General features: G+C 29.6%; 1 protein-coding gene across 1 annotated transcript in view; it reads left to right on the top strand.

Annotated features, from left to right (window-relative positions):
• LOC131843615 (uncharacterized) overlaps positions 1-17,033 on the top strand; it is an 82,001-nt gene that overhangs the window by 14,361 nt on the left and 50,607 nt on the right. Inside the window, 17 exon segments of the mRNA XM_059192287.1 lie at positions 450-554; positions 4,406-4,588; positions 4,815-4,910; positions 5,402-5,716; positions 6,152-6,334; positions 6,720-6,905; positions 9,519-9,704; positions 10,245-10,424; positions 11,052-11,243; positions 12,496-12,702; positions 13,546-13,734; positions 14,234-14,337; positions 14,592-14,738; positions 15,288-15,491; positions 16,130-16,228; positions 16,342-16,482; positions 16,820-17,029. Of these exon segments, the coding sequence (XP_059048270.1) occupies positions 450-554; positions 4,406-4,588; positions 4,815-4,910; positions 5,402-5,716; positions 6,152-6,334; positions 6,720-6,905; positions 9,519-9,704; positions 10,245-10,424; positions 11,052-11,243; positions 12,496-12,702; positions 13,546-13,734; positions 14,234-14,337; positions 14,592-14,738; positions 15,288-15,491; positions 16,130-16,228; positions 16,342-16,482; positions 16,820-17,029 (2,927 nt within the window).

The raw sequence follows: 17,033 nt of genomic DNA, 5'->3' as shown, positions 1-17,033 counted from the left end.
AAGTTTCGTGACTAAGTGAATTTGATGAGTGAATATCATTTTGTAACGGGTAGTAAAAAAAATAAATCAACGCCTCGGTAAAATATTATAAAATATATTAATAATAGTTAGCCGGTTTTGCTATTGAAGTTTACCAGGCTTTAACATATACATCCTATTATTTTGTTGATGTAGACTTTGTACAAAGTATCTGCGGGGTACACCTCTCTCCCCTATTTCAGAATTTAATATTTATTCCTTTATAACCAGCATTCCGTTTTGAAGTATGAGACATGGCAGTAAAATTACGGGGTAAGAAGGCATGATATTATCTACCAATATGGTAAATAATGTAATTTTTTTATTGTTTATAACTAACCTAACAAATTTAAATGATTTTCTCTATTATCTTTATGATGTTTTCATGAAAATTTGACTACTAAAATATTGTAAAAATATTTTTTTTTCAGTAATTGTTGGGACAACTTCATCATCTCCAACTAACGTATACACTTTCAGAGCGGATAAACCTTTTATTTTCTACCTCTTACTCAATAGAAATCCATTATTCTGTGGTGCATATGTTGGAGAAGCTTTAAAATAAATTAAATATGAATACAATATACAATATAGATATTTACTTGGAATAAACTTTTCGGAATTTAGAACTTTATAAAGAAGTAAATGTAATTCTGATTAACTTTAATAGTTAAAAAAACTGTACTGCAAAAATATATTATTGGAAGAAAGAAGGAAAAATTGTATTGTTAATGAATTTTATTTATGGAACACTCATGTTAACAATAAAGAAGTTATGTTTTGGAATGTTTCTTTTAATACTTACAATAGATTTCCTCTTTTTAATGAACACGAAAAATAAATATACATATTTTCAGCGTTTTTCTTACCAACATTTTAAATTTCAATTCAATAATTATTGTATTTACCAAATACTTATATTGTAAAAAGTAACAGTAAATTATTAACATTCCACATCTGGTGTACATGACTTTTTTGCCTTTCGGAAAAATAAGATATAATAATATACGCTTGGTAACACAGAAGCAATATACGTAAACAAAATATAACTAGAAGGATAGATTAATTAAGTAATTTGATTTTTTCCCGGAAATATAGTAAAATGAAGATCTGTTTAAGGAATTTTATAGGTTTTCTCCGATTAGTGAAATAAATATTTAAAATGTGCTGAATTGCCTGCATACATATTGGTAAGGTAAAAAAGCCATTAGTAGATTTATTTAGTAGAGAACATATTATAGTTGACTTGAAAACCATGAAATCGTTTTCTTATTGTTATCCAAAACCTGTCATAGTTAAAACCTCAAGATAAAGTAAAAATTTAACAAAGTATGTTTTTTCATTTAACGATTATACATTTTACAAAAATGCGTAAAGAATTGTGACTGACAATTACATATTTTTGTAAAATATTGTTGATTCTTTTAAATTATTACAAACAGAAACAGAAAAATAATAACATTTTTTATTCGATTTCGGCATCTGGTGTTAAAGTGATATTTGGTACATTATCAAGTATTGAAAAATGAACTCAAAACAATAAAGGCATTATCCAGTTAGCACTGGATTTAATAGGTATAATTCAATATTGATTCAAGTTGCTAATTAAGCTGACATATAATAATTGTGATTGTAATATTTCAATGTAAAGCTATAGTCAAAATATTTGATATTAGCAAAGCAGAAGTACGAATGTATAACTGAACAGTAGTCAGAGATTTGACTAGATAAGCAAGAGTGAACAATTAAAAGTAGTCATACTATATAAGGATCTTTAGACTGAATATTTTGAAGAGAAGTAAATAAAGTAATAGATGAGTGTAAGGATAAAAGTCAATAACAATGTGTTCCTTTTACCTAGTAATGAACTTGGCGTGAAAACAGGGAGATTTTGAAAAATACTTTTAACATAATTACCAAGAGGAGCATTTTATAATAATCGTTATATTCGATACCGTATCATCGTAGCATATGTTTCCTAACGAACGCTTTTAACATGAAACCTTCTCTGTAAATCTTTATTGACATCTTACTCTCTTACAAATATAATAATATAAAACGAGCCCTTTTGTATATTTAACTTTTAATAAGAACGTCGGTGTTAACTTAAGTACTTTTTTATATTAGCCTATAGCACATACAAATTAATACTTAATTCGATAAAAGTACTTAAAGAGAGTAGTAGGTTTTTACGGTTCTGAATAAAAGGAAAACAGAAGACCCTCAAAAGTGTCATAAACTTTTCCAGTATGTCCGTATCTCTTATAGTATAACGGATTAGAAACTAGGTACTAATGCCGCTTAGAAATAGATGAGTTGTTTTATTGTTAATCTAATTAGAATAGAACTAACTGATTAAACAAAATGTGACTTTCGAGTGGAAGTTTAAAATAATCCTGTTAACTGGTAAAGCGAAGGTACCTGATGTACATGCTGAATGAGAGAGTTTTGTGAGAAAAAATACAGAGATTCTTAAAATGCCACTAATACAATAGCAATATATAATAGATTGTTACAAAAATATATAAGTCAAAAGAATATGATTATAAATTTCAAAACTATAAAAATCCATCAAGGAGTTTTCTACAGCTGGAGGGTAATAGGTTCTATGAATAATTACAACCAACTAAAACTAATTTCAATTTTTTATTCTCCACCCCATATATGAAGTGTCTGAAGTTACATATATTAAATGTTTTCTTAGAAACACGCTTCGACTTGGTGGCCGTTGCGGACTTATAATTTGGAAATGAATTTAAAATATTATATTATATGTGGCATAATAAATAATAAAAAGGATGAGGGAAGACAGCGTCTATATCATCGACTTCATAGCTGATAACTCTGTAGAAGTTCAAGTTCCTATACAAAGGTGAGAGTCTAACAACCACTAGCATTAAAAAAAGTATTGTGAAGACTGTTAAAGACTTTTAGTAAATAAACGCGCAATACAGCAAGTAGTATTTCAATGCTAGAGAAAAGGCCAATAAGATACATATTAATAAAACATAAACAATGCTGAAAAAGAGAGGTAGCTGACTTATATGTTAGGTAGAGTGTTGTCTGAGGGAGAAATTAAAAAGTGGCGTGTTATACTGTCAAATGCTCTTTGCATTTGACAGTCTGCTTACCCCATATTAGTACTGGCGTAAAGATAAGTAATAATTGCACGTATTTTGTGGAAGTTGAATCAACTTTAAGTTAATAAATTAATAAAAAACAGTTGCCCACATGTTCATATTGTTGTTAATTGAACAACTACCAACTGACATTGTTATACACATCCATTGATATTGACGCAATTACAAAAAAACAACACGACAAATTGTTCATTAAGTACACAAGTTCTTCTATTATACCGACTGAATTTTTATTATTTCAATATTATCTTTATTGGAACAAGTGCACGAACGTATCAACACGATTACTATATAAGTAGTAAGTAACCTTGATAATACTCACATTGGAAGGTGTTTTTTGAGTTAGTGGCAATGTTGAAAATTATATTTCTTGTTGCCATTGCGGCTAATTTATTTCTTTTAGTGTCTTCTACAGGTATGTATATACATTAAGTATTAGGTATATGGAACAAAAAAATCAATGGAACATTTGATACATGCACATAAAATAATGACAACTTGATAGCAATTGTCTAACTAGTTTGATAACTTGTCGGGTAATAACTTTATTTATTATTTTTTACAATAACTTTTAAAAATATTTTATAGCAATAATAATAATAATAATAAACTCTTTATTGTGCACATAGAAGAAATACAATAAGAAAAAAAACAATAAATAGAAAATTATGAACAAAACACAATCTTTATAGACAAATGAATAAAATTTACTGGTTGTATAAATTTAATAGGATAAAATATATAAAAGTACACGTTTTTTTCCTTAGTAGAAAAATATATTTTTGCATAAATAATAATGATGTTTGCATAGAAGCGCCGTAAGTTGATAGCTCAATATTATGATAATAAAATTACGCTATATACTAAATATTGCAGTTCAACAACATACCAAGTTAGTACATATAGAAAACAAAAAGTAACAAATGGGAAATATTAAACATATAAACGTAAATAATGGATCATTTGGGGTAAGTACTTAGATCAATTATTAAATTTTTGATATAAAATTTTAAATAAATTGCGTACGTTTTTTCAAAATTGAGTATTTTTAATAAATTTATACAGAACAAATTAAACATAAACATAAATTTATTCAAAATTGTATCTCTAATTTTTAATCTACAGCCAAAAATTTAATAATTGATCTAAGTACTTACGGAACTTTAATAAACACTAAACATTTTTTTTAATTTGACGTAATATTTGACCCTTTTTGATTTCTATTAGTCAATATTTTGTTCATTTAGTGTCCTGTGGTGGCGATCCAAATGCAAAGCCCGGTTGTGGAATTAACTGCGGCAGACTATGCTCGAACTATAATAAGGGTCCAGTAGCTTGTGCTAAAATATGCAAAGCTGATGGATGTGATTGTAAGGAAGATTTTGTCTACGACGAGGTACAGAAAAAGTGTGTGTTGCCTGAAGATTGCTGTAAGTATGATGTTTAAAAATATTTTAATACGTAAAGTCATTTTACTTATTGACTATGAAATTAAGAATATAAATAAATATCAAAAAAATATATATAAATCATGATAAAAATGCTGATCAGCTAAAGCAGCTATTATTGTTTAACGATTGTGCAAATATTTGTTATCTGTACCATTATTGTCAATTATTTTCATACGAGCAAAATCACAATAATATAAAATTTTAGGCACAGAATCACAACCTAGCTCGGGAGGAACATCTTCATCGTCGAATTCATCTTCGCACTCTTCATCTTCATCATCAAGTAGTAGCACAAATAGCAGTAAGTATGGTATTCCTAATAAACTAAAGTACTGAATGTTAGTAATTTTATAAACGTGGTAGTTGGCAATTTGAATAGATACATATTTGACATTAAATTATACTCAAACATACATACTCAAACATAGGATACTTATAACTCTTTTTTTTATTAAAAATTTAATAGAAACCACTTAAAATTACATTTTTTTAATTAATTACTTATGGCTGTCAGTCCTTCTGGAATCCTCATAGATGATTTTGTTAGGAGCTTTTGAAAAGATTTGTCAAGAGTATAATAATAATTATGGGATTTACTACTTATTTTTCACATTTCGAGAAGGACGTATCCATTCTATGTAATATTTTTCTCATTGTTATTAAAAATTTTGAAAATTCATCTGATAATTGTAAGATTAATGTTTTTTATTCAGTTTAATATGAAATGATCATAATATACTGATGCTCCATGATTATACAATTTTATCAATGATTGTCGTCTCTTTTTTTTAGACTCATCGTCTAGTGCATCTTCTGCGTCCCAAAGTTCAAGTTCGTCCAGTTCTAAAAATTCAACATCCGGAAAGTCATCATCTAATTCCTCGTCATCAAGTTCCTCAAGCTCAAGTTCAAATGGGTCCAGTTCTAAAAATTCATCGTCCGGAAAGTCATCATCTAATTCCTCATCGTCAAGTTCCTCAAGCTCAAATAGCTCAGGTTCAAGCTCATCAGGTTCATCGTCATCGAATTCATCATCATCTAGTTCGTCGTCCTCATCTTCAAATAATAACCAAAACAACCAATGCTCTAATAATAATCAAACCAATGGTAAGTTAATTTAATTCATATACCTACATAAATTTTCAGAGTACTATACATTTCTTGAAATTGTATAATTTCGTTTTGTTTTGATTTAATTATTATTACTGTAATATAACTGTTGTTATTCACTGTCGTTATAACTTACCACTATTCATGAATTACACATGCATTACGTGTTTGCATGCAGTACATAAATTGTATTATACTTAAATCAAGAAATCACAACACGTGAAGACGTAAATTTGTAAAATGGTTATCTTTACTTTTTTATATTTGTTATAAATAACTATAATTTAATAACAAAATGTATGGACTTGAAACATTTATGTTAATACTAATCAATTCATACTAACGTTTTATGTTATGTAAAAAGAATGTTTTCTGTTCATTTCCAATAAATATATGGTCTCAAACATTGCTCTCATAAATTTCTATTCTTAGTGTCATGTGGAGGAGATGAAAATGCACAACCCGGTTGTGGAGTAAACTGCAATAGACATTGTTCAGATATTGGTAAAAAACCGGGTGCATGCATCTTGGTGTGCTACGAAGATGGATGTGATTGTAAACCTGGATACTATTTTGACGACAACATTGGAAAATGCGTTTTACCTAGTCAATGCAGTAAGTACTTGATACTAAATTGATAATCCACATGAAATACTTTGTTCTTATGCAACTCTATGCTTAATTGTAATAATTAAACATACAGTGTTTTATATATTTCGTGGTAACATTGAATAAAAGTAAAATCAAAGTTAAATAAATCAAATATAAATAATAAATTAAAGTTATTTTGGACATTCTCTGTAATTTATAAAAGAAAAAAATATGAATGAATAGCGATGAGTACGGAAAAAGCATTAATTATTTAGCTCATTAGGCCCTAAGTACCATATCAGATCGACTTCCACCGGTCCCTCTTAAAACCATCATAGTTAAGTCGCCTGTAATAAACAAAACATTAACATAAATTACGTCATTTACGATATAATTATAACTTTTACAGCACTTCCTTGTCGTGTAAATGAAGTTTACTCAAACTGTACTAATGCCGGTTGCGGACCAAAGTCTTGTGCTGAAACGGGAATACCTCTTCCATGTGATCAACCTGATGAATGTATAAAAGGATGCGCTTGCGACACGAACTACTTGAGAGCTGATAACGGTACCTGTATACCTCGAGACCAGTGTCGTAAGTACACATAGTTTCATCTGTTCCTGTATTGTGTACTTAAATATATTGCGATAGTAACTCTTCTTGAGTACAGAGTCTCAGAATCAGCTATCAACTATTTTTTATAACCCGTGTTGTCCACCCCAAAATTTTTTTTGGACAGCCTATATATTTTTTTATTATGTATAATAAAAAAATAAATATATTTCTACCACCAATCCCTATTATCAATATCAGTACTGAATTTTTTTATGGCAAAACAATGTTTGCCGGTACAGCTAGTTTATTTATATAATTCTCTTTTTGACTTTTTAAATTAAATCTCTTTACTTATTTTAAGGTATACAATAATATAGATGTTCCATAAATATAATACAAAATTAGCCAATTTGTAAAGTTGTATGTGAACTGCAGGAATACAATGAGATTGTTATCTCAGTAGAGTGCATTATTCAGAGAGCAAAATACTAATTACAATGTTTGTAGTAGATTTGTTCAGAATATGATATTAAATAAATGCCTTGTTATTAATTTTATTTGCATAAAAAGTACAAATACTCACAAACAAAGTTGTGTTGAATTATAATAAACCGTGTAGGTGTATTGACGGTTCAAAGTACAACAATGGGGGTAATACTCCCTTGGAGGGAATAATATCCTTTTAAGAAAATAGTAAGAATAAAGATAAGTCATAAATAGAAAGAAAAGTAACTAAGTAGGTAGATAACATATATGTATTTACTGCAATTAACAAAACATTAGCTGTGCCCGTGGTTAATTTCAACATAAAATATAGCCTATGTGACCTTGTTGTCCAGTGTCGAGTAGGTAATATCACTGTAAAGTTTAATAAAATTCCATTCAGTAGTTTTGCGTGAAAGAATAACAAACTTCCATACTTACAAACTTTCGCATTTATAATATTAATAATAAGATATGCAAATAAAAGGAATTAATAAGAGTTATTTTTTCTACAGCAGCCTGTGGAGGTGATCCAAATGCACAGCCAGGTTGTGGAGTAAATTGTGGCAGATTGTGCTCAAATTATAACTCAGGACCTGTGGCTTGTCCTTTAATATGCAACTTAAATGGATGCGACTGCAGAGAAGGATATGTTTACGACGAGAATGTGAAAAAATGCGTCTTACCCAAGGACTGTAGTAAAACGAGTGAGTATTAGAATATTTTTTTATATACCTAGTTATTTGTAGTGTGTGAGTTTATCAGAAATTCTTATTATTACTCCTTCTACAAAAAGGTGTGCTGCGGCAATAAGTAATTGTTTATGGATGAAAACAGTAACAAATTATTCCCTTGATTAGTTATCATCTAACTTTACTTATTACTTACTTTACATTACTGTTAAATTTTTTGGTGAATGTATTTTTTTTTAAAAGACATTGTGTATATTTTTGGTGTGTTCTAGATAAGTAGGTACACACACAGCGATTATGGAATGCGATTTCATGTGAATAAGATAATAAGATTTTAATTGAATGTACTTATATTTAAAAAAAATGAAAGTTTGTTTATTGTTATACTAAACAAGACATAACCATTCAGTAGGTTCGAGCATATTATAGTTGGGTAATTGAAATTAAAGAAACTAACGTAATGAAGAATTCGTAAACGCGATACTTAATTTGTATGTAATTCTAACCATTAATACTCTATGATATAAATAATTATTAATATAGACTATACTTAATATATCTATCTGACGCAGTACTCTGTCCTTTTTTTTTAATATGATCGACAGACTATTAGTAACAATGCAGTTAATAATGTGATATGACGTATAAAACTGTACAGTAGATATTTACCAAGTTGTTTATGTATTGTCAACATAAAAAAATATTATTAAAGAATACTATTTTACCTATTGCGACAATTGGTAAAACAGTATTGTTCTCATTACTGACATGACCTTTCGTACAGCATCGGATATTACAAACAATCGCTTCAATAAATACATCTATGTGTTCTGTCAAATTCTACGAAAATATTATTTAAACAGGTGATATGAGTCAATAATTGTTTTTGTAAAATCAATTGTAAGAATCATAATCAAACAACATATTTATTATACTTCATTACGTTGTTTATTTATACTTGGTTTATCTTTCCAAGTTAATTTAATTTATTTTGTACAATCTCTGATTGGTCTTTAATTTTCTCAACATATCTCCAATATTAAAATAGGGTAGTAGGTGAATAAATGAATGATGACATTGTCATGTATTGATTAATAAATTAGAAGACTAATTAGATTTAAAACACATTGTCTTTTTATTTCAATATTTTGTTTATCATTTTATTACAATTGTAACCGGCCTTCGCCCTTTTTATTCTGGTGAAAAATAATCCAGTTATTATTCAAATGTTATCTTTACAGTTGTTTCTTTATTGTTAATTAATTTAATTGCAGACTTAATTTTAAGGCTTTAATATTTTCCAATGCAATTTTGTTAAAGATACGGGATCCAATTATATTTTAATATCATATTATACGTACCTTTACGACAATCTAAAACGCTGAAATCCAATTAATTTATCATTGAAAATCTGAGTGTTGAGTTCTTATAAAGAGACTATTTAGTTTAAGAATTATTCAAACAACGTTGTTTTCAGAAAAATGCACAGGGCCCAATGAAGTATACGATGATCAAGCTAGGTCTTGTCCACCACAGACATGTGACAGTATCGGCATCAATTACCTCTGTGCTGCAGAGCCCGAATCGTCGAAAGGAGCCTGTGTTTGCCGTAAAGGATATCTTAGAGATGCAAATGGGAAATGTATTCCATCAGAAGATTGTCGTAAGTAACTATCTAATATATAATTAGAATATTTATTTTTTACTACGTGTTCTAGTAAATATAAAAACTGTGATGACGTTCATCAGCGTCTGCAAATTTTGGTACTAAATACTAATTGTGACTTCGTATTTCTAACATGACGCGTAATGTTTCAATTATTTTATTGTTTGTGAACCGATTGGAATACAACAAAGACTCAACGCTGCGGAAAATCATGCTATAATGGATACACCAGTAGAAGAACATTGAAACCTGTTTAAACTGTTTCTGGGATTAGCGTACCTATACAAACACAATACGCAAACGTATATTTAAAAAAAAATATCTTAGTAAAATTATGTAACAAAGTATTACAATTTTTTTCTACATATGTCAAATACACAACTCGTTTACGATTTTATTATACGTAAGACATTTTTAATGAAAGTACACTGTAAACCTATTTATGTCTGTAATATTTATCTGCTCTATAGTCTTGTCATTTTATAAAAGTTTTTCCATTTACAATTATACTTTTATCTAATCTCAATGCAATTTCAGCTTGCAACGGCGATCCTAATGCAGTACCCGGTTGTGGCGTAAACTGTGGAAGGTTATGTTCAAATTACAATAAAGGACCAGTAGCATGTCCGGCAATCTGCAGACTAAATGGTTGTGATTGTAAGAAAGGCTACGTGTATGATTCCAACTTGCAGAGATGTGTACTCCCCAAAGACTGCAGTAAGCATTTATATAACTATTTTTGTCTCAAAGAGTTAAGTTTAAGTAGTTATTTGTGCATTATCTTTTTTTAGAGAATGGTAGCTGAATAAATTATTTATTTATTTTGACTTATTTCACTTTCGATGGTCGCGGGTTCGAATCCTCACACGATGCAAACATTTATATTACTGAATATGATTGTTTGTATTACATTACATATTCTCTGTGTATATTATGTATTTATACAAAATATATACATTTGTAATTGTACCTATAATATAAGTGCTATTTATTTAGCTTGGGATTAGAATAATGGTATGGTGTACTCGCCTGCGGGACATCAATGGAGGTCCCTTTAGATAGAAGTTAACCCAACGTGATTCATTCGCTATGAATATTTCGCATTCTAGGAGGATCCGTGTGGAGGTCAACTTGACATGGTACATTGCTAGCAATTCCGCTTGTTATAATTATTTTTAGCGTTTGCCTGCGCTAACAGTTTATACAGAATGAGGTTCTTAGGTAACGTTACTAGCAAATCCCTTCTAATTATTATCTCTATTAGTTCGTACTTGCTCCGCTTAGTTTAAGACTAGTTAGCATTGAGTGACATAGTTCAAGGAATCAACTAGAATTAATTTTCAGCGCCAGTTTGTGGAGCAAATGAGGTGTTTTCAAATTGCACTAACGGTGGATGTTCAGCACGGGACTGCTCACAGTGGGGGAAACCTATACCCTGCGTTAAATTAGATCCAAAAGCTTGCAAGAAAGGATGCATTTGTGACAATGGTTACTTACGTGCTGATAATGGCACTTGTATACCTGAAGATCAGTGTCGTAAGTAACTTTAGTAAAACAATTATACTGTAACATATTTTTTCATGGATGATAACGGAATTATACACCCGCCTGCCCTAATGGTTTAGGCTGGTAGGACCAGACCAGGAGGATGAAAAAATGACCATGAAGTCAGATTAGGTAGCCCATCTTGGGGGTTATTAGTACATATTGCTGACAATCCCCTTCCGTATCATAGAAATACATACATACTATTACATATACTATATATATATTGTAAAATGATTGAAATAGTGTACTGGCATTTTTATTTTGTCACATGTGTAAGATATTAATTTAAATTTCAAATACATATACGACTTGCCACTACTTAATTCATAGTATCCAGATTTGTATACTAATGATACAAAATATAACAGTTTGTTTGTTTAATTTGTTGAACGCGATAATCGCAGGAACTGACTTATGGCTTGAATTGAAAAAATATTTTAGTGTTGTATAGACTATATATCGAGGAAGGCTACAGGTTATATAACATAACGCTACGACCAATAGGCGAGCAGAGTCAATGAGTTGTTACTAAACTGGAAAAATGTGACACAGATGAAATTGCGCGGGTTTGTTAGTCATAAATATGAATTTTTAAAAATCAATTTAAATTCTACTTTTGTTTCGTAAACTTTATTATTTCGTATATTACATATAACAAATATTATAGTATTCATATTTATGGACAATTTTTAAAATAGATTTAACGTACAATAATCTAAAAACTTAACAATATATTTAATGACTTCTAATTTAGTATCTAGTAGTAAATAAATATTGAAAAAGTGGAAACGTGTGCAATAAAATATTGTCTAAATATATTTTAAATTACTTAGTAATTATATCCATAAAATTGTTATATGGGACCTGGCCAAAATAGATATAGAGATTTTTTCGAAATTTAATAATTGTAGTCAAATTGAAATGTAAAAGCTTAACCTAATAAGAGCACGGTCTATGGAAAGAAAGAAGAAAAAAAAATAAAAGAGAACTTAGTGCCTGCATAATCACAGTCTTGCAAAACTGTGTGAACTGTATGTATAGAACGAGGTTTATACTCGTACCTCGACAGGAGTAAATCAAATTTTATAGGAGATATAAAACTTTTTATCTATCTATCTTAAAAAAAGTCTTACAGTTTTGGAATTGTGTCTGTATGTACATATGGTGTTTACGAGCAATCATTTGATCCTTTATTAATAATATCAATAAGTTAATTGTGTAATTTGTTGATTTATTACAGCTCGATGTTTAGGGCAGAACGAAGTATATGATTCGTGTCCTCCAGTTTGTCCACCGCAGACTTGTGAGGCAATAGGCAAGGTCTACAGTTGTCCTGCAATTCCTGTAAATCCTTCTGCAGCACCTGGGTACTGTAAGCCGGCTTGTCGCTGTAAACCCGGTTTCTTTAGAAATCTAATCGACCAATGTATATCTAAGGAAGATTGTGGTGAGTACTGTTATTGTATCAATTCTTTAGAACCGATCACATTTTTTGAGAGATCCAGCCAATGTAAGAATATTAAAGCACTACTTACATATAGCCGGATCGGCGTGTGTTCCCCCGGAAGAGCCAAGAGTTGATTCTCCCTTGTTATGATACACACGTCTGCTTTCCACTTCAGAACTGCTGTCCACTCCAGGTTACACAACTTGATAAATAATTCATAGGTTCTTTTTGATTATGTTACTCAAATTTTGATTTTATGAAAAACAGCTACGTAAATAGCTTCGCATCGAATCAAGGGACTGTACTTGTCATCACGAAAGTTGTGATGTGTTTAGCCGATCGTTGTTACGATTGGCTATAGCACGACCAGTCAAAAAAGTCAGTAATTGGTCATTTCACTACCTTAGATGTGTGCGAATCGAATAAAATAATTAACAAAAATGGTAATGAAATAGTTATCATTTCGTTTTATTAGGATTCATATCCTAATAAAACGAAATACGAGTAGAATGGAGTTTATTAAAAAATAATTTAAAATTAGTCATAAATAAACAATAATTGAAAGATAATAATTATTTCATTTAAAAATTAACTGTTACTAGCGATTTAATTTTCTTTTTGAGAGATCAAAAATGGCTTATGTCCATCGTTGTAATACAATTTATCGTTATATCACAGATAACATAATATTACATAGTTATACCAATTTTTATTGTGATCCATTCGGCCATATAGTCGTGAAAAGGTGACGGATAGACACACTTTACGATTCATATCGAAGTATTTATTTATATTATAAAGTTGTAGTATCTTCAGTATTCTTATAAGTTAATTTGATTTTAGAAAAATGTACGGGGCCACATGAATATTTCTCATGTGGTGGCGCATGTGACAATGTTTGTGCCACAATAAAGAAACAGAACCAAACTAACTGCCCAATAATCAACATCACTTGCAACAGAAAGTGTTATTGTGAGGAGGGTTACGCTCGGGATGCAAACAATACCTGTATACCTATCGAGCAGTGTGAAGGTACCTATTATAACTTTTATTTATCTATACAACAGACAAGTATTTGCTTTTTGGTCATTAAATTACTATACTTTATTTTATGCCTCACAACTATGAATTATATTTGTGATAATATTCCTTCCTGTGGGAAGGAATGTTATCAAGCTAGTATTATTTAAGATTAAAAGTAATGTAGGACGAAAAATTTTGTCCTCTTTGTACTACATTTATTGAATTCAATTTGCAATAATTTTGCAGAATTGGTATATTGTAATTCTCGTGTTAGACCTACGTATATATTTTTATGGCATGGTATACATGGTAAAACGGTAATACCGTATGGCAAGTAGTAACCGTCATCGATATAAACAGTGAACAGCATTTCGGGTAAGACGGATCAGGTTATCACGTGACGCCCGAGATCTATGCGTTGCTATTCCAGAGGACTAAGATGTTGCTTTTATCCTGTAATAAAATTACAGTTAATATATTATAAAACAGTATTACATTTTACAATTAGATTCCTGTACATCGACGACAACTGAAGCTCCAACAGGAAACGATGAAGATGTTCAAAATCGGTTGGTACAAGGAAACATCGATTTCACTGGAAATTTTCTATATGTTAGTAATTATTTTCATCAATAATTTTGGCAAATGTCAGCTTTGATATTATGTAAATAGTTAACTAGAAATATTAAATTTTGTACTAGTTTTTGTTTTGTTTATAATTGTATCTGGAATGTCCATGTGAGGATGGAACTTTGTTTAAAAATCATCTTTATGTATTTTCATAGCAGTTATATATACATTCTTTTTTATATTTAGACTTTATTATATTTTGTTCATTGTTTCTAAATATTTTATATATATTTTAGGAAGTAATAAAAAATAACCCACTAAAAAGCGTAGTGATGTCGCCGTTCTCCGTTTTGATTCCTTTAGCGGAGTTAGCTCTTTATACGGAACCTGGAAATTCAATCGACCAATTGTTGAAAATTCTCAATCTAAAGAACAAGGCTGAGGTAAAGTATTTTTAGTCATACAACCAATTTGTTATTTTTAAATAAAAATATTTTAATATATTTTGCTTAATTGGTTAAATTAGTCAATAATAATCATCAATATTTATTTAAAATAATAATATTATCATGGGAAAGCATTGTTTAGGTATGTACAGCTTTTTTTATCATGATTAACACGTTATATATTCGTGTGAAGGGAGGGTGTAATATGTCTGACACAAAAGACATAAATTTTGTACCTTCGGAATTGTTACTCGTAGTAACTATGCAATAGTTAGGTACTTAAAATAAAGGTAAATTATATTTTTATTTAATTTTTTTTTCATTTCATGTGATCCTCGTGTTACCCCTGATTGTATTCCAGAGGACTAAGATGTCAGGCCTCAGTATCTCATAATATCACTGTCATATCTCATTCTTTAGCTTGCTGCTACATACACACGCTACAGACTAAGCTGTTTGATGCCAAATATAGATAAGAAAGCAACACAGGCGACTTTGAACAAAGTATACCTCAGTCAACTTAATTATATATATTTGAATTTTCAGATTCGAAGTGTATTCCCGCCGCTTATACGTTCACTAGAGGCACAACAAGAAGCTATATTAGACTTGGCTGCTAAAATTTATGTGAACGAGAATTTCCAACTAACTCAGAGTTTTGCTAACGACACACGTGATGTCTTCGGTGCTGAAGCAGAAAACATTGACTTTAGTCAACCCGAACAAGCTGCTGATACTATTAATGCTTGGGTATGCATGGACAAGCTTTCATACTTATTATGAATATATAATATGTATTTTAAATTATAATAAGTATACTATTGTGTGATGCATCATAGCACCATAGCAATCATTTTAGCAAGACTGAGATATCTTGGAATTGTAATTATAAATAATTGTAAGGTTCAATCTGTACATATATTGTACAGATTGAACCTAGTAAAATTACAATTATTATTTTTTATTCTTTTTTCCTTTCATATTATTAAAATAGTACAAATTCTAGTGATTAAGAATAAATAATTTAATTGTTTCAATTTCATTTCAATATTTTGAATGTTATATAAAATACTAAAGTTTTAATATACGCAGATAAATTTAGAACTATTATTTAGTATTTCTTTACAACTTTCAAAATTAAAAAGCCTTTGTAATGTAGTACAAGTAGTGTCGGTAAATTGCAGTATTCTTTCATTTAAAGAAAGTCATGGTCTTCAAAAAATCTATAATTAACAATATTTATATATTATGTACATTTTCATTTTGTCAACGTCTATACTTTTTGAGAATTGATCAAAATTTATTTTATTTCTTACATATGTATAATACTGCAAATTCATTAAGCTGTGAGTGTTGTATTTTAATGAATAAGTTTGTTATAATTTCAGGTTGAAAAAGAAACAAGACAGCTAATAAAAGATCTTGTATCTCCTAGTATGTTCAGTGCCTCTACACGTTTAGTCTTGACCAACGTCATTTATTTCTTGGTAAATACATATAATTATAATAACATCAACATACCTAATACTATTGATGTACCGTTCGTACATGAGGCTCGTACATTATATTATTTATTTATAAGTGTCTTTTTTCTTCGCAGGGAAATTGGCAGAAACAATTTAACCCAAATGACACGAAACAGAATGATTTCTATGTTAGCAATAGCAAATCTGTTCAAGTACCATTGATGTATCAAAAAGGCAGTTTTAAATATGCAGAAAGTGAAGATCTCAATTGTAAGGTAAATATACGTGCAAATATGGAACATATTGAAAGACATTTCATTATTTATTTCATACATTCTCAATGAAGTTCGTCGATCATCCCACGACGCAAACATTTATATAATTATTTATATTCATTTTGGGTGTATTCCATTTATATTTTCTAGGCACTAACAAAAAAATATATCTAAGTATTTATATCAGTTTTCTGGTACCCACAACATAAGTTTGAAACTGATTGCTCTATACGGAATGTTCTGGGTTTTTATGTTACTATTATATAAAATATGAAAAGAAAAATTGTGGAACCTGGTATTGTTTATAATTAAAATCTATTTAATTATTTGTTTGTAGATAATTGAAATTGTATATAAAGGAGGAAATTTCTCATACATAGCTTTCCTCCCGAATGACGTAGAAGGCTACAGTGCACTTGCAGAAAAACTTACAGATCCTGCTGTATATAGCGAAGCTCTTGATTTATTAAAGTATGAAACCTGTTACCTTTACATACCAAGGCATGAAATTGCTACTAGCATTGATTTAGTTGATATTCTACAAAAGGTAA

The sequence above is a fragment of the Achroia grisella genome, unplaced genomic scaffold (assembly GCF_030625045.1).
Source record: "Achroia grisella isolate CSIRO2021 unplaced genomic scaffold, CSIRO_AGI_Agris_v1 utg327, whole genome shotgun sequence".
Taxonomy (NCBI): Eukaryota; Metazoa; Arthropoda; class Insecta; order Lepidoptera; family Pyralidae; genus Achroia; species Achroia grisella.
This window is presented reverse-complemented; position numbering and strand designations above follow the sequence as displayed.